The sequence below is a fragment of the Onychostoma macrolepis genome, chromosome 19 (assembly GCF_012432095.1).
Source record: "Onychostoma macrolepis isolate SWU-2019 chromosome 19, ASM1243209v1, whole genome shotgun sequence".
Classification (NCBI taxonomy): domain Eukaryota; kingdom Metazoa; phylum Chordata; class Actinopteri; order Cypriniformes; family Cyprinidae; genus Onychostoma; species Onychostoma macrolepis.
In genome coordinates, this window is record NC_081173.1 from 22818868 (window position 1) to 22842970 (window position 24103).

The following is a 24103-nucleotide window of genomic DNA, read 5'->3' on the forward strand; positions in this document are numbered from 1 at the left end:
GTGCTGCTTTTCCATTGTTTTTTCTATGTAAACATGGAAGCGTTTGACTGTTGCACTTGCGTCTTGCAGCGCCTCGTGCATGAAACGGCATTCTAAAAACATGCCGCGCAAGTTAAAATAAGTGCACTTCCATCTTGCTTGTTTTTCCCATTCCTCTGCACGCATCGCATCTTTATCAGCACAAAAGCGCATTCCGTGTTAATCACGTGCACTGACAGACGGTTGGATCGTTCTTTTCACTTTACTGTTATCACCGGCATATTGTCAAAGTGTCTAATTCTGACGTTTGGTAATATTTCTATTCAAAATCGCGATTCCCCGATTTAAAAAATTAAATTTTGGCAAAACATAAAATTCGAATTAATCGATAAAATCTGAAAAATCGCCCAGCCCTAGCATGATGTATAAAAGTTCCAAATTATACCTTATTCAATTATATTAAATATATAAGTGTACTAATTTAAAGCTATTATGGATAATTAATATATATATATATTGTATAATTCTCTTTATTATAATTTATTATTAAATATATAATGCATGTTAAATATTATATCATTTTTATTGTACTTTTTGAATGAGTTTATTTTATTTATTTATTTATTTTTGCATTAGAGATGAGATCTTCGTATAGGCTTGCCTTGAAAGTAATGCTTTATAATTTTATAATTTACTTTATTCAAAATTTTTGTTCTTTTCCATTTTGTGAAATATGAATCGGACATGTTCTAGATTTTGTAAGATTCACCCAGTTTTAATTAAAGGTTGCATATTTAGGGAAAAAGCTAATGTTCATTAAATCCTGAAGTGAGTTGCCACTGTTTTTGTCTGTTTCTCAGATATAATGTCAGCTGTGCAAGGAAACTCAACATGTGCTGATTGCGGTTCACCTTGAGTGCACTTTTTTTTTTTTTTGCTAAATTTGAAATGATGTGGTGTTTGTAAACCAGTGACTGACCCTGTTTAAGTGTGAGAGTTCCATCTGCATGGTGGAGTGGGCCCTGAGGCCCCTGGCCGGCCTGCAATTCCCAGCAGCTCTCTTTAAGAGCCTGTGTCTGAGCCAGCTAAATATCAACTCATTAGCTCAGGCAAATGGGACTGCAATATAAAAAAACAGAAAGCGAAAGAGAGAATACTGAATCCATTTAAGCCCTGGTAAGAAACACAGCAAACACTTGCATAGGAAAAGGTAGGAAAGAGAGTTTTGTTAGCATTCTTCTTGCATATTTTTGCTTGTTTTTCTTTCCTGTAACAGACCTTCTTGCTACTGTCCTTGGTCTGTCCTCATATTTCTTGTTCCTCCTCTCTCAGTTTCTTTCCCCCCTCACTCGCTCCCTGATTTCTTTTTTTTGGTATGTCTGTTCCTCCCTGTCTGTGGCCTATATCTTTAGCTTTCACTCTTTCCTTCTGCTCGCAACATCTTTCACCTTTTGTAATCTGTAATTTCCTGTAAAATACAGCCATGCTGAATTTCGCCCTCATTTTCCCAAGCCTCTTTTAAATCTAATTAACTAAATGATTGTTAAGAACACTGGAAACAAGGTCACAGTGATGCCTGTTGATTACTTTCCCCTTGTTGCAGAATACAGCAGAGCCGACCGGCATCTGTCGATTCATATGCTCGGAGTCTCACAGATACCGTAACACACTTTTTCCATTTCATTTTTTAACACCTCATTTACAACAACAATGCTTTTTTTCATCACATCGTCCTTTTATGGATACAAAAGATTGCACCAGTGCCCGATCAACTGAGGCGTTCTTTTACCTTCAGTGTATCGTTTTATATTTCGCCTCCTTTGACTTCGTTGTGCTTTGGGGCTTGCTGGTTCTCAGGTACAATCTGCTCTCTCACAGCGACATTCTCTTGAAGATATGCTTGAAGTAATGCGTCTGTGGTGCAATAAATTGCAATTCCGTGCTCCTTACGACGGTGGACTTGTGCCAAACTGCGTGGAAGACTGAATGAAGATGTCGTTTCATAAAATGACAGGACTGATTTTACCAGGTGGGTCTTTGAAAGAGAAATGGCAATTTGCACCAAGGAACTAATGATGGCATTATCGTACGCAAAACAAATATGCGATTAAATATTAATTTAACGCTATAAAGATGGGTTTGTGTGTCGAGGCATGCTCTGAAATTAGTGCCTGTTGCATAGGGGAAGGAGGTGCTCTGAAGCGGACTGGCTCATCGGCATATAAATTAGTATTTTTTTAGGTGTGTGTAGCGCACGGAGTGTCACCCCTGTTGCGAGGGACAAGGCTGGGCCTGAGTGAGAGGAAGCCATCTTTAGCTGCATGAAATTCCGTCTCTGTCAGAGCAGGGGCCCTGCAGTGCCGTGAAAAGCAGTTCGGTCTTGACAGAATTTAATTTGTTTTTCTTCACTTTTCTTCTCCTTTCTTTTGGGTCTAGGTTGTGCAATATGTTGCTAAGAGGATGTTTTTGTTGGGAGGGGATCTTCAGCTTGATTGTGAATCCAAAGATAACACCTCAGTATAGAATCCTTTACCACAGAGGAGGTTATTGCACCACTTGTGCGTGCTCTTTTGCACTAGCAAGACCGAGGGGATGACTGCTTGCGTCAAGGTTCCTCTCAATGAATGGGGTCTTTGCTCTGCTAATTATCCAAAGTAATTAACAGCAGGTTTTCAAGGTATTGCATATTATTATGTCATTAAAACTTTCCTATGCGGAGGCGTTTGGGAGACGGTGGTGGACTCTGCGACCTCTGGAGTGACCGTGGGTGGACATTTTCTCATATATTGCATTTTACAATAATATGACTCTGAACTCTGTGTTGTAACCACATATAGGCTTATGCACTGCGAAATAGGAACTGTTGGAAAGGGCAGTGGGATCCGTCTTTATTAAAGTCAACATGAAATCGAAATTGACCTTATTTACTTGCTTGATACACATTTCTGCTCATATGCATGATTCATTGATGCATGTTATTTAAAAGAAAAAAATGCTTTTGTGTTCATATTTTCTTTGTATTTCTTTCATCAAAATGTAATAACCTCTGCTCCACCTCTGAAAACGGCTTCTTTTCGGTTGATGCCGCAAATTCCTCTAATTTTTCGACCCCTTCCACCTGACCCCATTCTGATATGTAATGCCCACTTTTCACAATCCAATCAAATGAATTAAATTGAGTACTGCCCTTCACTGATAAGAATAAAAGTTTTCAAAGGATTCTTTGTTAGAAAGTATTCTTCCAAGAAGAAACTTTAACATTCTGAGAACCTTCCCTTTGAACAAAATGTTCTCGCTCTTAAAAATAAAGGTCCTTGGATGAACTAAAGAGGGGTTTTAAGAAGAACCATTTTTGATTCCCCTCAGTGAAACATTCTTAGTTTTCTTCTTATTGTGAAGAACCGTTAATAATAAAATGAATCTTTTTCCTTTCCATTGATGGTAAAGGTTCGTAATTGAACCACAATGCCAACAAAGGTCCTTTATTTTTAAGAGTGACAAAGTGGGCAAAAATGGTTCTCCTTCTCTGAATATTTCTTTTGGGGTACCAAAAATGGTCCTTCTATGGTCTTGCTGCTTAAATCCCATTTTGGTTCATCCTGGCACCTTTATTTTTAAAATATACTTTTTTTCCCCCTTGTTAAAAATCTTGTTAATAAATGGGTTATGGCTGTTGGTTTAACATTGACTTTTTTTTAAACAAAAAGATTGTTGAATGCATCCAGAGAAGTCTTTGTAAAACCTGCGCCATGAGCTGTGAATGATGAAGCGCTCGTGCTGTTAGATGAGACACAGCGGACTCCGCCATAACTCATCTCCATGTCCGAATCACAGACAACCGCATGTTAGACAGCACTGCGCAACGCAGACAGTGATCTACCCACATCCCTTGCAGCAACAACAACAAAAAAGACCTGCAGGGATGGCGGCTTACACAACATCCAGGTCTTTCACAAAAAAGAGACTTTGATATTGAAGATGTTGAAGTCAGTACGGCCCAGACATTGGAATTGGCATGGAAGAGGTTCATGGTGGGCTTTTTCAGATGCTGATGCATGACATGGGGCTACCCGGATTAGCATCTCTTATATATTTATTTATTTATCCCTTTTTTCCTCCCAAGAGAGTCATTTCGGATAAGTGCTTCTCTCTGGAAAGCACTGCACTGCAGACCTATGATCTGAACAAGTGACCATCTGTTCAGCCCTCCATTTTTTCCCCCAACAAGCAACTTGCACATGTAAGAAGAAATTTTCAAGCTACTCAAAACCCAGCGCACAGATGCTACGGTGCCATACCAGAATATTTATAGAGGTTCATTGAGGAACACTGAATGATTTTTACAGTCATTCAAGACTGATGAAAGTGCGCTGCTGTAAATTTACCTGCAGCAAAATCCTCGTGAGGTGGTGGGGTGGGGGCACAGCTGAAGAGTGAACGATCCCAGAGATGTCATTTAGCGAGAATGTTATTTAAAGGTGCATTATTAACATGAAAATGCCCCGACGAGCCAGCATTTTCCAAAGCTGTGAGTAAAACGGAGGTTGCTCTGCAGATACCAAAAGCACAAGCAATGCTCGTCAAAGCACTGTACTTAGCTTTAGACATTCACAGAAGCACAAATTGCTGTTTTGAAAAGAGCGTAATTTCGTTTGTAGAATACCTGTGACTAAAAGAGCAATAAATTCTTGTTAGCTTTGTGAATAGATCCTGTTTTTCTAGGATACGCCAAGTCATAAGCATGCTGGCAAGTCATGAGGACTAGGAGAACGGATTCCAAGCCAGTCAATTTCTCAGAGTCAGTCAGTCGGATACAGAGCTCCTCAAATTTACTGCCGCGTATGCTAGTACCTCAAGCTGAACCACGCTGAAAAGAACCTTCTTGTTGAGCAGCGAGTAGCTCTTATTTGATTTTCGCCCTTCAGTTACCTTGACAAGTTCCACAGTTTATCTTGTTTGATGTAGTTCTGAAAGACTAAAAGAACAGTTCTGAAATTTTGTCATTATTTACGCACCCTCATGTCGTTCCAAATCTGTGTGTTGTTGTTTTTTTTTCTTTAGTGCTGGTGAGTTTAAGAAAATCCTGCCACTCTTTTCCATATATTAAAAGTGAATTGAGGCTGGGGCTGTCAAGCTCCAAAAAAAAGACATTTTTTCTTTGACTCATTTCATCATGAGGTCATTCGCCCCAGAACGAGTCAATTCTACTTATCAACCCTGAACGGATTTGCACTGTGCGACCTGCGTGTCTAGACTGAAATATTTATTGCCATCATACTCTTGGGGAAACATGAGCTCACACAACAATACTCCACAGGGGATGGTAAAATTGCATACTATCCCTTTAGAATCCAATTTACGATTTTTATATTCTAAAGTAGCATAATTTGAATAAGACTTTAAATTGTGGGGTGGTAGTTGATTTATTTTAGATTTGTGGCTTGTTCTGAGACTGGAGTATAACATATTTAAAGCTTGTTTTGCAGCATTAAGTTCTCTTTGTCTTTCAGCAGCTGCTTTGTCACAACATCTAGCTTTAAGTAATGTATATTTTCTGAAGTACAATAGAAAAAAAATTGTTTACTAAATGATTGTGAAGTTACTGCTTGTTGGCATTTTCATTTCTATGTGCAAGTTTAGTCGCCAGTGTGCTTTCATGAAGGTTACTTGTCATTTAGCAGACTATTTCTGCTATTCTACACAAATGGCAGGAGCTGTTTCCCTAGAGCAACACGGTATTAAGTGTCTTGATGAAAGACTTGATTGTGTTAGGCTTCACTTAGAAACTCCCCAGTTTATGTGTCAGTCCTGCCCAGAATCACATTTGTGACGTCTGCGTTATCAGCACAGAGTCTTAATCACCAGACGGCCACTCACAGAGGCAGTGACTGGCCAAATTGCCTGACTTAGAGTGTTTTCACACTTTGTTCGATTGCTTCAGTCCATAACCAATTTCAGATGTTCCCCTCTGGTCTGCTTTCACACTATTTTCTGATGTGCCGAAGCACTTCCGTCATCAACATGTGGCAACAAGTTTTTAAATGCTCTTAAAAATAGAGAACAATGTTAGTTTCACCTTTTCGGTTTTGCACATTCAAGGACATTTCAAATCATTATTCATATCGAATAAATTAATATTTATGAACTTGGAGCAATGTACTGTCTTGTATGTCTTAAAGCTTTTCATTTCTGTTTAGAAGTGCTTGAACTGCTGTCTGGTTTCATTGTCGATATCTTAGCTGAATTCAGTCTTCCAGAGTCAAAAGCAGCCCACTCTTTAAGCTCGTCTTCAGAAAGTCAAGCTCACAGACTTTAAGGGCAAACAGAATAATATCTTGCCGTTTTGTCGATCATCTTAGTTTTTTCCCAGAGTAAGAGTGTGATACATAGCCGCGGGAACATATTTTATTTGGGGGGTGCTGGGGGGGCGGGGCTTGATGTGGCAGGGCGGGGCCACGGTGGGGGATTTTTGGCAAAATCCTATAAACAGCCCAAACTGTTATAGATTAACATACAAATGAAGATGTAGCCTATATGCGAACCAATAACCTATATATTTGTGCTTTTATGATTTTAGTTCAAGTTTTAGTTCAAATTTTTTCTTTAATATTTCTATTATTTAATGGGATTTTATTAAATATTAACATCGCTGATACGCAAAAGGGTCACACTTTATATTAGGTGGCCTTAACTACTATGTACTTACATAAATTAAAATAAGTACAATGTACTTATTGTGGTCAAATTGTATTGCAAAACACCTCTGCTGCTATTGAGGTGGGATATGGGTAAGGTTAGGGACAGGTTTGGTGGTATGGGTAGGTTTAAGGGTGGGTTAAGGTGTAAGGGATGGGTCAACAGTGTAATTATAAATGTAATTACAGAAATTAATTACAGATGCAATTACATATATGTATTTTTAAAAATATTAGTACAATGTAAAAACATGTATGTACACAATAAGTGCATTGTACCAAATGATTAATTTAAATGTAAGTACATAGTAGTTAAGGCCACCTAATATAAAGTGGGACCCGCAAAAGTTTTGGTCAATGCACTTTATCGAATTCTCTCATCAGAAACATCAAAGTGCAGATGTAGCCTACCTACGTGCGATGTAAGAGATTAATTCACTGATTATAGCTTATAGTTTTTTTAGAGTGCTTACACCCACGCTTCAGTAATATTCTTTGATAATGTAAATGTTCTTTGTTCGCTGTATAATTTGTTCGTTGTTTGAATAATAGTGGACATGCGTGTTATAATTAAACTTAAAATGTCTTTTTAAGTTTAAGACTAGGCTATATATTTCTGGTCAGTTTAATAAATAATCACAAAAATTAAGTATCTTGGGTATGATCAAGGGGCAAAAGGAAAATCTCAGACCCGGCCCTGCGGCGGGGGGTGCTGCAGCACCCTCAGCACCCCTAGTTCCCGTGGTCATGGTGTGATATAGCCTACACATTTATGAGCATATCGTCAAATAAAAGGGAACATTACTTATTCAAATCCTGCACTGCTGATACACTGTAACAGTGTTGGCTATGCACGAGTCCTATAGATGCATGAATGTATGTTTATAATTAACAATATTTTTTTATTATAAATAAAACATTAGAACAATAACTATTTGAATGAAATAACATTTAGAATTATTTTTGCATATTAAAAAGAAAAAAAAGTTTTTTTTAGAGTCATGCTGCGTGCCTCCTGAGGGCACAACCACTTGCCTAGATGACAAGAACCCTCAACCTCATTTTCACGAGAAGTCATGCTGTTTCTTGGTGTATACAAACCAGACTTTAGCGTCAAACCAATCTGAACATTTTTGACACTTGCACCTTTACAGAGTTCATAATTGCCCATAATTACTTTACCATGTTAGCCTGAGATTAAAAAAAAAAAAAAACCTTTGGAAATATCTATAGTGCCAATAAATATTTACCATATCAAATATTTATCCTCCTTTTCAATTTACTTTATGTTTAACAGTAAGTCTGATGATTTTGCCTGATGTATGTGTTGGACTTCCTACTCTACTGTGTTTTTTAGTCTCTTACTAATAACCCATTTGAATCAAACATAAGGAGCTTTATACCTCCACAGCTTCATTTATAATCATAGTTAACTATCCAGAACAGATGTTCCTATCTAGACTCGGTCTACTGTACGGGTTATTGTTTTCTTATCCATCCGTTACTTCGTATTTCTTTGAAGCGGAATTATAATTTTAATGGATTTTTATGCTTGATGCACAAAGAAGTCACCTTCTCTGGTCCACAATCCTTTTGGATTTCACCACACCAAATGAGAACTGAAACCTATAGCCCTTTTGCCATCCACTTGAAGTGCTGTGTGCTAGGGATGGGACGATACACCTACCTTCCAATTCGATACTATCATGATACTTGGGTGCCGATACGATATGTATTGCGATTTTTTTTATTTTTATCATTTGTTTTTAAGAATTTCGATTCTAAAAGTATTGTGATTCGATATTGCTATGTGTTGCGATTATTTTTGTTTTTAACTCTAGACCATGGGAAAAAGTTGAATGATACACTTAATATACAGACTGTCACAATAAAAAAAAAACACACATCAGTGTTTCCCCTACCCCTTGAAGGCCAAGTTAATTTTATTTAATTTTATTTTCTCTATAGCGCCAGACCACAAAAGAAGTCATTCAATGTTACCTTCCCTATAGAACAGGTCTATACCTTGTTCTTTTATTAAACAAACTAAATAGCCTTATGTTATTTATCTTATTTACACGACGGCATCCGCCCCGGTTCGCACACACACACACACACACAAACGTAAGCGCACACACAAGTGAGCACACTCCCACTCCTATTTGTAAATATTAAGCCGCAAAACGTCTATTTAAATATGACTTCTGCTTGTCTCTGTATATGAGACTGTATATGATGAGTCATATTAACAAAAACAATGCATCACATCTTTCTAAACTTTTATTTCAGGAGCATACGCATACACAGTGTATATTTAAAGTACCTTGAACCATGAAACTTTAAAGTACCAAAACCCTGAACTTGCACATGTATATAAGTCAAAGGTTCGACAAAATGAGCAGAAAAAATACTTTCTGAAATAAAATAAAGTGCTATGTTACTTTGCATACTGTTTTAGTCATGTGTAGTCAAGTTTTCCCGGCAGTGTGTAAAATCCAAAGTGTTTCCACAGCGGCACTGCGCACGCAGAATGATCGTTGTATGACATCAAAGCACCGCGAGAGCTACAGAGAGCAGACTGCTCCGCATGCTTTCGAATCGCTCTCGCGGTACTTTGATGTTATGCGCTGATCGTCTGCGTGGTGCTGCTTCAAGTCAAACACACCGATACATTTCGCCATCTGTTGGAATTACAAAGTGCTAACTTCTCCCCACCACCTCCTAGGAAAAATTAAATAATGTAATAAAAATCGATTCTGAGGTAAACCAATCGATTTTTAAATCGTTTTAAAAAGAATTGCGATAGTTAGGTGAATACATTTTTTTTTCTCCCACCCCTACTGTACGCTAGACAAAATAACACAAGAGCCATATAAATTGTGTTTGTGTTCTTCCATTTAGTGTGCAGTATTTCCCCCTTACTCGCCACTGCAGTCTTTGCCTATAGGCCGGTGTGAATGCTGTAATGATGTGCTGAATTATGCAGCAGACCCTCTGATAGGCCCTTTCGCCTTTACTCAAAACTCCCTTTTAGGCATCTGTCCTTTACGTTATTGAACTCGCTCTTAAATATTTCTCTTTTTACCTCCTTTGCTCCCATCGTTTCCTTCCCTTCTCTTCATTCCCACTTCATACACTCTGCTCCCATCCAAACGTCCACATCTTTCATTTTTTTCACCCCCTCTTCTCTGCCTATTGGTCTTTCCCAAACGGATCTTGCTTTCCCAAGTCTTAATCCCCCATTCTGTGTGTCTTTTTCCCCAGTGTCAAAAGAACCACAAGGAGAATTAATGGTGGAGAGAGACGGAGGGAAATGAGAGAAGAAATTATGACGTCAGCGTGCCTTCTGGTTCAAAGCTATGACATTAGCAGCTCCGGTGCTGAAACGTAGCCAGTATGACGGAGAGATAGATGTGCATTTGCGTTTGTGGGTGTGTGAATGTGCTGCCAAGCCCTGAGTCAGTGCTTTACTTAATATGCGAATATAGGTACACTTGTGATATACATCACACAGTATATCACACTATTGCCTGTCTGTGCGCTCACGTACACGTTGTTTGTGTGTAAATAAGTGTGTTTAGTGGGAGGTTAATTAAAGAGAGTGTGTATGTGCACGTCTACAGCGAAGGCGGAGGAATGGGTGGGTAGGTTTTGATGGCTGGCGTACAAAGTGACTTGAAAATGATTCATGGTGTTGCTGGCGCTTACATGGCCTGCCATTTGTATCAGCACAAGCGCGCCGTTTCTCCCTCCCTCTCTCGTTCTTGTGTGCTCTCGCTTTTTCACTCATTGTGCGAGGAACACAAACAAAAGGCGCGGAGGGCGGCCTCATCCCCTCTGTTCTTCTTTATATTCACTTTTATTTACTCAGTCTGTTCTGAATCTACCCAGGCAGGGATGGACGCTTTACGACCAGGCAGATTTATAGCGGAGAATCGAGATTCTCTCCTGCGTTGAAGGATCTAACGCATGAATCAGTGCAGGAGGAGTAATGATTTCCCATGTTCCCTGGGGAATGGTGGGGTTCAGGGAGGTGAGATGTGTTAGCTTTCTTCTCCAAACCCCGTGCAGGGACTGAACTACCTCTGCCAGGTTAATATATCTTGGTGTCTGGTGGCGTCCTAATTGATGCTGATGGACTGTATGCTGATGGCTTGCCTTTCATGTTTTCTCTCTGTTCAGTTCAGTTACTGTGTTTCTAACAGTTCTTCTTTCTTTTTATCCTCAAGGTCCTGCATAAAGTGCTACCCACCCAAGTGACTCTCTGGCCGTGTCATGGCGGCAAGACCTGCCCTTTCGTTCTTATTGGCTGTGCTGGCGTGCACTGGGCCGGCCCAGCCCTCCCCCCCACTGCTGCTCCGCCCCCGGGAGAGAGAGAGGGACTCTGGAGGGGCTTCGGGCGGAGTCAACATCGCTGTGGTCCACTCCGGCTCCTCCCACCTCCCGGAAACGAGCGCCGGGGTGGGGGGCGTGGGCGGCGCCTCTTCGGCGGGTTCCGGCTCCGGTGCCGGGCCAAGCAGCAGCAGCAACTCAGGGACGGGTTTTCTGAGTCGGGCCTGGTCGGGACAGGTGGGTGAGAGCGTGATGACACCATGGGGACCCGCGAACGTGATCTGGCTGGCTGTGAACGAGAGCAGTCCTGGGAGCCTCTTGCTACAGTTGTGCGAGTTACTGGCTACCACTCCGCTACAAGGCCTTGTGTTTGAGGAAGAGAAGCCACCACCACCCAACCGGGCACCATTGGCACCTATGCTGGAATTCGTCTCGGCCCAGACAGGAGTGCCTGTGATTGCTGTTGGAGGAGGAGCTGGCTTGGGGAGGGAGCCACAGGTAGGAGTTGGCTTACATTTAGGGATGGAACGTTTACCGTTTATTAAATCATGATAAAATTCCCCATGAATAGTATTACCATTTCATATTTTAATTATCAATAAAACCATATTCGATTACTGCGATTTGAACAACTAAGGATAAATGAATACTATCCAGCAAAGTTTTAAGTAACAGTCTCAGGTCGCACAGCATGCAGAGTAGTTTTGTTTTTTGTAAAAACATGGCAGAAAGCTGGTTTTAAAAGAGTGCTAAGGGAATTGTACAAATGAATATATGAATGAATTAATAATATGAATGTACCTCAGAAGGTTCTGGCTGTCTTCAGAAAAATTTGATGGCATTTTGTTTTTATCTTCTTGCCATGTATGTAGTACCTAATAAAGTAGTGTTCTTAATCGCAACGCTGCTTAGTCCGTGGAGGTTAACAGCTGTAATTCTGCTGTTCCATAAGCACCACCTAGTGCCAGAGAGTGGATTTACAGAGTGTTACATTTACATTCAGCCTGTGTGCAGTATTTGTCTGCTCAAAAAACAGACCAAATTTGAATGCCCTGCAGTAAATTTGGATCTGTTGATGAAAAGCCAGCTCATGTGGATTCTACACATTTAAATAATTTGGATAAGGTATCTAGAATTATTTATGAAGCAGATAAAATACATAGTCATTTATTAATCAATTATCGTTTTGACTTAACCCCGTTCTTTAATTAAAGGTTGAAATGTGAGGTTTAGCATTTTTTTAAACTTTGTCAAAGTTTTATTTGAACATTTTGTGAGTGCTGTTAGATAAACTGTCGTCAGTCATGTTGTCATTTAAAAGCTGGACATCATTGTTAATGTTATTGTTTTAGTGTTTATGCAAAAAAAAAAAAAAAACATTTTATTTGTTGATTTTAAATATAAAACTTGGTGAAGAGATTTGTGTCTGTACTTTTTGAACATTTCCAGCACATTTTAACAATACCGTGATAATACTGGTAACTGTGATCATTTTGGTCACTATAATCGTGATAAGAAATTTTCATACTTTTACATCTCTACTTACAATTGAGAGAACAGAGGTTACTTTTGTTTTCAAACAAACGGATTCTCCAACCAAAATTGAGAATTTCCTCATCATTTACTCATCCAGATGTGTATTTTCTTACTTGCGTTCAAAATCAAATGAAGAGTTTAAGTAATATAATCCATCTTTTAAAGACCATCTTTCATTGGTCCCTCAAAGTTGATGCTTTAAAAACCACACAAAACGAACGTGATGGTACTCCATATGACCTAAGTTGGTGAATCATTGTCTTCTGAAGGGGTTAGGGGTTTATGAGGGAAAAAATACTAATTTGAAACTTTTTAAATTATAAACCATTGCTTTCAGCCTGCTGTCAGCATGCTGTGAGTTTGTGAAACTCTGTGCGTCTGCTTCGTTTCATTTGTAAGTTTCACAAAACTAAAAGTTAATTTTACACATTTGAGAGCACTTTTAAAACATATTGGGCAAAGGTGGAATTTCTGTTACGTAATGTGATTTATTTGTTGCTTGCAAAGAAATCCACAGATACTAAATTGCCATCAATGGAGAAAGATGCTTTTTGTAGTTACGACATCATGTAGCAGGTGCTGCCTGCACTAGAGTAGCCAGACAAACCCTGACCCCTTGGTGCAGTCTAATTGAAAAAAAAACTGATGCTCATTACTATTTTCTTTAGACCTAATTCTTTTTTTTTTTTTTTTTCCTGGAATGCACAAAGCACTTTCCCCCAGAGATGTAATAGTATTTGGTCATTTTTCAGCCATGACCTCAGTTGTCCTCTCTATGTACACTGCTCTCAGCGGCCTGGAAAAGCACTGAGCTGTCTCCCAGATATGCCTCTTCTAATTTTAGTGAAACAGTGGGTAATTATTCAAAGTATTAAGCATTAGTCAACAATACAGGTCACCCAGGGTTTTTTTAAGCAGTGAATGGGCAGTAAACAGAACAGAATGTTGTGTAAGAGGCTTGTGTACAATAGTAAAGTGTTTTACCAATGTTATGGTAGATAATTTTTGAGTTATGGTGCCTATACAAGCTGGAATTGATCTACTTTATGGCTTAGAGGAAAAATTAAAAAGGTTTGTGAAAGTGATGCACCATCATTTGACCAGAAAATTGTACCTTTTGACTTCTAAAGTTGTATCAACCCTCTAAAGACAATTCAGAATGGCATTTCTGATTGGCTGGAAGAGTGTGAGACACTCCCAGATTCATTTTTGCTGTTTATAGACCCTGGGGTTGTCAGGTAGGATATTTCAGGACACATTTTAGTGATTGTCAGGATTTGATTTGATTTGATTTGATGTATTCCAAAGAAAATCGCTAAAGCACCTTTAATCTAAATATAAACTAGTATGTACAGTATTAAGATGACATTGTATTTTTATAGTAAGTTGCCATCAATAAGTGAAAATCTTTTGAAGATGGTTTTGTACCCACTCTGTGATTACAGTGAGCAAGTGTTATTCGTACACAAACACATCCGGTACATCTATTATAGTCAGAAATGACTCAGTCAGAGGCCTTTTGAAGGTCTCTTTTGTCACTTAAGCCTCATGTTGTCAACACATGCCCTGGATTTACAATATTTAAAATCTCTGTCTGTTTCGCACTTTTCCCCCCTCTTTTGAACAAACACCGCCTGGGCTTGTTTGGAAAAATCCCTACTTAAATTATTCATTCTGCGGCAACCGGGATCTGCCACTCACATGTGACGGTGGACTAAAAATTCACCGTGTCGTACTACTTAATAAGACTTCAGCATAATTAAGATGACCAATTAAACTCGAATAAGTTTCAGGCTACCTATGTTGTTTTATTCACACTCTGGAGACAGCCTCTCCGCCACCGCATTTCTCTCCTGTGGAAAAATATTACATTACATTTTCATTTGCTTGCTTAGGCTTTAATTAACTACACTTAGAAAGGCTCATGTGTTGTGGATTGGTGAGAGCGTGGGTTTGGAGCCATGGAGTTAACTCTCTCTCGCAGGGCATGTCTCCAGAGACTTCTTTTACCTCTTCACAAACCGCCAACCAGAGCACGGCACAAAGGAGTCACTTAACTGATTTAATTAGGACAGTAATTAATTACATCATGTGGTTAAATATTTCTGTGTGAGAAGAAAGTAGATGTTTCAGACACTGTTTTGGCACCCGTCACACTGCCAGAGCTGCAAAATGTGATGCTGCAAGTGCAAATCCAGTTTCAAGTGCTCAATGTAGATTGATTTCAGCCGAATCAAAGCTGCAGCATCAGAAGAGACTGAAGTCTGTTAGTACTGGGATTCTTTTGAAAACACAAACACCTCAGGCGCTCGCTCTCCCCCTAAAAGAATGAAAAATAAATGTAGAATTGCATATTGCATCTGTTTTAGGCAGATTTTTTGGTTTCATTTTTAAACATAGCCTTCCAGGGTCCATTATATTCTCTGAAAGCTTTTGAATAAAATAAAATAACTTAGTCCATCTGGACCTCAATATGGCACATAATGCAGTACAGATGATTATTGCTGTCTCAGGGGCACAAGCTAGCATGTGCACAACTTCTGGTTCAAGTATAGTGTGCGCATATGAAACCAGCAGGATTTGGTTGCCATGCCATTATAATGCAGAGCAATGCTATAAAATACGTGATATTCATGCAACAATGCAATACATCTTGAAGCCTTTCAAATCTCCCTAGCAACAGCATTAAATGTATCACTGTAGAGTCAGTTCAAAGGTTGTGACCTCTGATTATAAGTGGGAAGTTGTTAAAGCAAAAGTTTATATTAATAGCTGTAAGTGTTCCATTTAGATTGTTGGACTCTTCAGTTGTCTTAATGTGATATGTGTGAGAAATTGGCACAAAGCATCTAAATTTCCACTCCTAAAACAATTGAGTTCAAATAAAAAATGTTTCCTCTCACATTTAAATAGGTCATTTTTGAGAGGAAAAAAGAACATTGATTTTATATTCTTACCAATATAGAATTGATCTATACGTTTCCAAAAATATAATGTGTTTGGTTTGGCTGCTGAGAGGTTGCAGAGCAGGCTGTTCTAATTCTCTATGTACAGAATGTAATTGCTAACAGAAGGTGCTTCATTAGCACATATAGATTTACATCTGGGGTCATTTAGAGCTGAAATTGATCTAGTTGTGTTTAATATACTGTATATTGTTTTGCAATATAATCTAAATCTTCCCACCTGCAATGCATTTAATGCATACTGCAAATCCAGTTTCAAGTGTTCAATGTAGATTGATTTCAGCCGAATCAAAGCTGCAGCAACAGAAGAGACTTTAGTCTGTTAGTGCTGGGATTCTTTTTAAAGCACAAACACCTCAGGCAACCCAGTCCCCACCTCCAAAAAGAATGAAAAAGAAATGCATTTAAGTTTGAAAAAAAGGAAAGCATTATTGTTTTTTTTCTTGTAAATAATAAAAAAACAAAACCTATAAAATCACCATCAATTATACAGTAAATACCATTTATTTTTTTCATTATATATTTTAATTTCATTGTATATGTACATCAGGAAGGTCTGAAATACCTCTCTCCCTCCCTCTCGCTCTCTGTAAAATATAATAAAATATATTTACCTGCTCCAATTTTGGTGTATCAAATTTATCAAGGTATTTGATACCAATATGGAGTTGAAGGAAATGTCGAAATGTGGAAAATATAACCTGACCCATTTAGGCACTTCACTGCTGCAAGTTACAGTACTAGTGTAAGCTCTTTGAGCTTTTACAAGCTAGTCTTCATTTAAATACAGAGCGGAGGTGAGCCTTTATGCCTGGTTAATGCTCTGCAGTCGTGACATTTTTCTCCTCACCAAGTTTGCGGCTCCTCTGTCTGGTTATTATTTGAAAGACTCAACGTAATAGCCTGGCTTTATCCTTTGGTCACACAGTATGAACACTTGTTTTGCATGTTTGTGTTGTAATGAGCATGTTAGAAAACATGCTGAGTGCCTTGAATGCTGACAGAGATGTTAAAAATTCCTCTCTGCATTTTACAGGTATGTATCATGAATATACTAACAGTGTAAGTGCAATTATAGAAAAAAAAAAAACTGCCAGATTGCCAAGGCAACGCCTAGGGGGAAATTATTCATAAGGGAAAAGTACTGCGGAGTTAATTGAGATTTTATTTGCATAGGAAGTGTTGGTAATGGGGAAAACTGTTCTAGATGAAGACAAACTTAACATCAGCGAGTTCAACAGCAAATTGTTAGTAGTTGCCATGGCCGATATTTTGTTGTGTCAGTATGTCAGGTACCTATACTGGGATAAAAACAAGCCAATTTGGGTAGTTTTTAAATACAATGTCGGGTAAATAATAGACTGAAGACATGCTGTGTTAATCTTATCCGACAAGTTGGGGTGTTTATTTACCCAGCAGGCTGGGTTACACATTTAAAACAGATGGTAGCTCATTTTGACTAGAATTCTGGGTTGATTTGACTTCGTAAAATGGTTATTATTTTAATCTTTATATAACTCTAGAAATAAATTGATTAACCGTGAACTTGAATAGGCTGATTTTGCAGTCACATAATTATTAATTCATATATAGATGACTCAGACCATTTAGACAAAATGATCACTTTGGCTCTTGAAAATCAAATTAATTAAAATCCAGAAATAATGTCTGTGGAAAATATAGAAAATAGATGTTATAGACCAGTGCTTAAGTTAAATTCAATATATGAAAACCTAAGCTAAGATTCACTTTTACAAATGGATGTAACACCACTTTATATCATCATCACCTCCATTATGATCAACAAAGCTGTCTATAACTGTGTAACTGTGTGCAGTGACAGCTTTGATTATTATAGCAGGGACCATCTTGTATGGTCACATCTCTTCACTCGCTCTGACACGGTTGATGTTTGCATAAACCCAGCAGCCCTAGCAAATGAAGTGAAGTTCTAAGTAAAGCTATACCAAAAACGGGCTTTTTCTTGGAATATTTTGGTGCAGATAAGCCAGGCATATTTAACCCAGAGGTTTTTAAAGCATACAGACAAAAAGCCCTCATTGTCTCAGAGCACTTCACACTTACGTTTCTCTATGTAAACTTCTCTAAAGGCATAAATACACTTGAAATATTTGCCGCTATAGTTCCACTATTTCTATGGTGCAAATGATGATTTGTCTGTATGTAATTTGCATCCCCGCAATTACAATATTTACTCTGTGTTGTTTTAGCAGCTGCAGTATACACAAAACATCTGCCCAGAAAGGATCCTTCAAAGATCTACAGAGGTCACACTTAGCTCGTCTGAATTTTCAGGAAATAAATTCAATTATAAAGGCGGTACACTTTCTCATTTAATGGCCAGTGTCACCAGCAGGCACAAAACAGGTGTCATGCCACATTCGTGATATATTTGATCATGATTATGATGCATTAGCAAGTGTCAGACTAAGCGTTGCTATTTTTCACCATCAGAAATACAGCTTTATGTCAGAGTCATAAATCTCCTCGATTGTACAGTGGAATGGTCACCTTCTGGGGTATAGAAAAAAAGATGCTGAGATGAGCTGAAGCAAAGCCGAACTGACTGTTTCGAATCCTAAAGCAGCCAAGGACACTAATGTCACCTGAAACACAGGCTTATGAATAGCAATGAATCCTTTACGTCATGCTGTGTGGGTATTAAGAATGACTGTATTGATTTGAATGAGTAAGAAGCAGAGGGTAAATGGAGGGAAGAGAAAAAACCTGATGAATGAGATATACTGAAACAAAGGGCTTGTAGATGACTGATCTAAAACTACGAACAGATGTTCAGAGAAAATTTAGGCTGGAAAGGGAATCTGTGATGCCCTAGTCCTTTCAGAAGTTTCTCCGTTTATGCAAAATACTATGTTGCAAAGTTTCTCCATGTCCCGCATTTTTTTGTTCTTTCAGGAGAGCGGCTCCGTCTACTTGCAGTTCTTGTGCTCCACTGGCCTGCAGCTGGAGGTTATTTTCGAAGTTCTGGAGGAGTTTGATTGGACGGCTTTCTCTGTGGTTACCACACGCCACCACGGCTATGAGGACTTCCTGGCCATGGTAGAAGGCATGATAGATGGCTCCTTCATCGGCTGGGAGAGAAAGAGTGTGGTGATGCTCAACCTGACTGATGACCCAGGAGGGGCTCGTACACGCAGGCTGCTGAAAGAGAATGAAGCGCAGGTCAGGAGTGAGAATATAAGTGCATTTGATTCTGAATGTTTAAAACCACTCGTAAAAATGCTTCTATTTTGAGCGCTTTTGTAACTGAATACATTTCACTTATGTTATTATCAGCACAAACATTTAGTTTAAAAATAAACATATCAGAATAGTATTTGGTTTGTTTCTTTTGCTTTAATGACAGCAGCACTCGAGCAGCTGCTTGAACTCAACAAGCTTGTGTAAAACCTGATGATCGTGTTCTCCAGCATGATGTGAGAATGATCAAAGAGCATCTTGAGCATCAATGGAAACAAGAGCATCTGACTGTCTGTACAAAGGAGTCACATGATCACAGTTACAACTTTACTTGCAGTTGATTAGTTATATAGAAATAGTGCAGGATTATTAATTTATTTATTTAACTTTTTAAATCCTAAAATGGTTCAAATGGTTCATTTCCAGATTCAAATCCCAGATTTTCTGATGTTTTGACATTCGTTTATTCATTCAAATCAAATCTCAAAATCTCATTTTACGTCTTATTTCTAGGTTCAAAGCCTAGAAATCTTTAATGTTTAGATTTCACTTTCTTTTTCTTTCTTTCTTTCTGAAGTCATTTTGTTTCAATCCCAAAATGTTTATTTCCAGTTTAAAATAGAAGGCTTTTAATGACATATCTTATTGTAATTGTCTCATCATTGTTATTATCTCATCGTAATTGTTTATAAAGAGAGAGAGAGAGAGAAAGTGACTTTTTTATTTATTATTGGGACAGCTCACATTTAAAAGGCCAAATCTCCGTCATTCCAAAGTTTTCACAAATAACTTTCTTGTTTAATCTGTCAATTTTTTCAAATCTTCATATAATTCAATCCATTTTGTGAACTGCACTGGAAGCTCTTTCTCTCTATTACGATTGTCCAGTTCATTCTCTTCTCTTTTTTTCGTTTCCATTCACTGAACTATCGTTCCCACTCCACCAGCTCCTACTTCATTTTTTCCCCCTTTTTTAATTCAAAGTGGCTTTTCTGCCAGCGCAATTAACAACTGTATTACCAAATCAGTCTTGGTTAATTATAGAAGTATGAATATGACAACGAAAAGAGAAAAGACAGCTCTAATGCCCCAGAGCAATTATTCCATAGCACTCCAAAATCAGCAACATAAGGTAAAGCTTCTCATGCGTTGTATAAGTCACTTCCTCCATATTCCCTACTTGATTTCTCGATTAACCTTCTCTCTCATCGCTCATGTTTCCGTTCCTCTCTTTCTTTTCCTTCTTACTCTCTATCGCTCACTCTCCTGCATTCTTTGGCCTTTACGTGAAGGCTCCCAAAGAGAAGGAGGTCGTGTGACCTACGAAAGGGGAGATGGCATCCGTAATGTTACTGAGCAGCGTGACATTAAATGACAGTTTCCATCTGACCCAAAGGTGGCCAACTCAATTCCCCACAGGACTGGCCATGCCAGCAGACATCCTCGACGTTCAACAACTTGACTGATTAATTCTCCACGGTGTCCAAGCACCCAGACTTTCAGACCCTAATCAGTGACTGATACAGGAGCACATTCAAAGTGCCTGTCACAGTTCCCGCATGGAAAAGAATGAGAAAAAATATTGGGGTCAGCTTGATGCAATGTGATAGGAACTTTTTTGCTTTTTCTAGCAGTGATTAAACGTCAGTTTGGTTTTTGTAAGGGCCCAACAGACACACGCTACATCAAAGTGCAGATGTTATCGGCGAGCTTTGTTATAAATGTAAAAACCCTGCCTCCAGTGATTTGCTTTGAAACATAAGCTTACTAGCTTTATTTTATTTTAATAAGCTTTACCAAAAAGACCAGCATGATGATATATTGTAAATGTAAAATGTAAACTGCTCCATTATCAAAACTGCTATCAGAATTAATAATACATCCCTCCTTCACAAGTGTTTAACCCTCAGAGGCCCAGCATAGAATAATTGCAACAGTTGTATAAAGCAATGAATTAATGAATAATTTTAAAAACAACACATAACAGTGGTACTCTAAAAATGTCAGAAAAATTCAAAGCCAGCTGATGCAGTTCATAGTGATATTCAAGTGATGGCAAAATGCTTACATGGCCTGAAATTTTGAACAAACAAGAATTTGAGACAAATTTTAAGGAAGAAATAATAATAATAATAATAAAAATCTTTTGTTCTTACAAAGAGGTACCTATTCAATCAATTATTCCATGTAATCATTCCATTTTTCAGCTGTTTAGTCATTTTCTCATTGCTATAACAATATATATATATATATATATATATATATATATATATATATTTTTTTTTTTTTTTTTTATTAAGTTGTAAAATATGTTTTGATATGATAATTATTGCAGAATTTACAGTAAATGGTCAAATGTTAAAATTGATTAACTTTTCAGTAATTTATTTATTTATTTTTCAAAAATTCAAAACTTTAACTTGGTGTCGAAACAAAACTGTAGGAAAATTTTGCAACCCTAAATACCCTGTGTCACAATTTTGAATATAAGTGCTTGGGCCTCTGATGTTAAAATGGCAATGAACGGAACCATCTACAGTGGCAACATGTCGAAGTTTGCTTTGTCATCAACTGCAAGTGTCAGAATTGTATTTAAGGAGATGTTTATATTTAAAGATTTTCATTAATTGAAAATAAAACCCATGGCCATTGGAAAAAAACATCTGGGGGTGTAGTCCAGTAGCCAGAGCCTAGTCTTGCCCTGCTGGAAGGTCTATTGATTCCACACTTCTACTTTCGCTGCAGTTGTTATACTGTAGGAATTGTTGGAGGAGTGCAGGTCACCAGTCAACAACCCTCAAGAGTAGTTTTATCTCCCTGTCAGGAGCCTGTGGCTACATGTCGACAAGTGGGATAAGCAACCCATATCCAGCAAGAAAAACAACACCCCTGCACATCAAAGTAATTTCAAGATGTCTGACATCTCTGACCTTTTTCTGAAACGTGTGAAGAAAAATCCCTTGTACACCTCTTCCATGGTTTAAGGTTTACATAAAAAACCCTCGGACATGCTAAGGATATTGAAGAACATGAGTTAGTGCATGTATAACAAGCTGGCCGGATCACTCTGTTCCGATAGGACAGTCTCTGAAATTACAGAAGTATCATGAGCAGCCAGAAAGAGCTTATTGAGCTTGATGATTGTAATACATTTATTTATTTATTTATTTATTTTTGCCATTTCTTAAAGTCAGCATGATATTTATTTTCTAGATCACATTCTTTAATATTCTTTGCATGACCAAATATATTTTTATAAACCTCAGACCTTCTTTTTCTTTCTTAATGTGACATTTTAGAGTAAATCAGTAAATTTATCGAGAAAGAATTGGCTCAACATAACATAACAATGATTTTTTTTTCTTCTTATTTTCATTATGCACAATAAAACCATGAATGAACATTAAGTAAATACATTTTGATTTTATGTCGACTTTAAAATGAAAAAGTAGTTCCTTTGAATATTTATTCCTTTCTTGCTCTGCCACTCTTTACAGGTGCGACTGCTATATTGCTCACAGGAAGAGGCGGAGCAAATTTTTAAGGCTGCATGGGCATCAGGGCAGGCTACTCCCTCACATATGTGGTTTGCGGTGGGCCCTGCTCTGTCTGGACTTGGTCTTGAGGGTCTACCCAAGGCTTTGTTTGCTGTGCGACCCCAGGGATGGAGGGACGAGCCACGACGGCGAATTGCAAAGGGTGTGTCAGTATTGACGCACGGTGCTATGGCTTTACGCAGAGAGTACGGCGGGGCTCGAGGGACAAGCTTTGCTGGGAACTGCATGATGGATGGAAATCAAACACAGAGGGTACCGGGTAGAATCAGGTGAGAAAAACTAATTGATAGCCGATAAATTCACGGCTTTGTTTGGTGTACATCCCTGTCTCATCCAAAAAGGAATTGAACGAAAAACAATATACACTGCCATTCAAAAGTATGGGGTTGGTAAGGTTTTTTTTTTTCATGTTTTTTTGTTGCCTCTTAAGCTCTCCAAGGCTGCATTTATTTGATCAGTAATATGGTAAAAACAGTAATATTGTGAACTTGCAATTTAAAATAACAGTTTTCTATTTTAATATATTTTAAAAAATGGCGCAAATGCCTGTAATTTGATGAGCGCAGATGTTAGTAAATCGTGTTACATAATTAATTTTAATACTCTCCTCCCATAAATTTTGCGTCTGAAAGGGAAACTCCTACAAATGCATATTCAATAAGGTCAGGCGCAAAAATAACTGTCCACGCTTTTTTTAGCGCTAATTCTTCACTGCGCGTCTTTAGTAAATCCTAACAGTACTATTTAACGCTAAAAGACTGTTTGCACTGGCGCAAGCTGTTAATAAATCTGGCACTTAATTTCTTAAAAAAATAAAATTAAATTATACTGACACCCAAACTTTTGAAACCTCATAAAATCACTTGACCAGTGCAGATTTGGAGGCATTTCTCTTTCTAATATGAATTGGATTGGGTTAAGATTGTGTTTCAGGTTTTAGTCTTTTTTCAGCAGAGAAAGACTGTAAATAAATGCAGATATCCACTAAAAGTAAATTCTGTCAACATTTAGGAGTACACTTGCATATAAAGGTTTTTTTTTTTTTTTTTAAAGTTTTAAATAAAAAGCTTATTGGAGCATGTTTTACAAGAAAATACTATTTCAGTCATTCTACTTAAACATATGATTAATTTAATGTGTTACATGAACCTCTTAATTATGTGTGAAATTTACTAGCTGTTTCTGGATGAAAATATTTTTACCACCAAATTATTTTCAGTGTAAGCTAAAACTTGGGTCCACAAATCATGTATTTTAATTTTATGACGTCTTTATAAAATCATGAACAAGTATTTATTTAACCATGATCTGCACATAATTGTGCAGACAGAAAAATTTCCAACTGCATTTGAAAGAATAAAAGTACTGACCCAAATGCAGTCCTGACTCATTCCACTCAAAATTGTTAAAGCATTCATTTGATAATAAATATTTATTACATTTTTGTTGTAATATATCTCCCCACAGACTCCTAACACAAACTGAAATCTTTATTTCAGGCCGTGCATCACTGCTGTTAATTATGCATGAACACTACATTGACTTTGTACTGTTAGAGGAAATGGCCCTAAACCGGGGTGCATCACGAACAGCAAAACAAAACAAAAAAAAACTAACGAGTTCCTGTTTCATCTCTTGCAGCACCAAATTCAAAGAGTGGTGCCAAACAGTGCGACTGTGATGACTGTATCAAAACCTCTCTTTTCACCCATCACCCCAACGAGGCCACATGTGTTCAGTCACACACACACGCCCTTAACCTGCGTTTGATTTGTGTTTGACAGCCCATACTGCAGGGATTTGCTGCCTGTCAGTC

The 24103-nt window shown here is 38.0% G+C and overlaps 1 protein-coding gene across 4 annotated transcripts in view; it reads left to right on the forward strand.

Annotated features, from left to right (window-relative positions):
* grin2da (glutamate receptor, ionotropic, N-methyl D-aspartate 2D, a) overlaps nt 1-24103 on the forward strand; it is a 79544-nt gene that overhangs the window by 17679 nt on the left and 37762 nt on the right. For 3 of the 4 annotated variants that reach the window (XM_058754009.1, XM_058754011.1, XM_058754010.1), the window contains exons 2-4: nt 10904-11504; nt 18446-18712; nt 22228-22556. In XM_058754009.1, coding sequence (XP_058609992.1) covers nt 10950-11504; nt 18446-18712; nt 22228-22556 — 1151 coding nt within the window. In that variant the 5' untranslated portion in view covers nt 10904-10949. Of the gene's footprint in view, nt 1-10903; nt 11505-18445; nt 18713-21475; nt 21632-22227; nt 22557-24103 lie in introns of all 4 variants that reach the window. The other variant, XM_058754008.1, reaches the window with a different exon arrangement.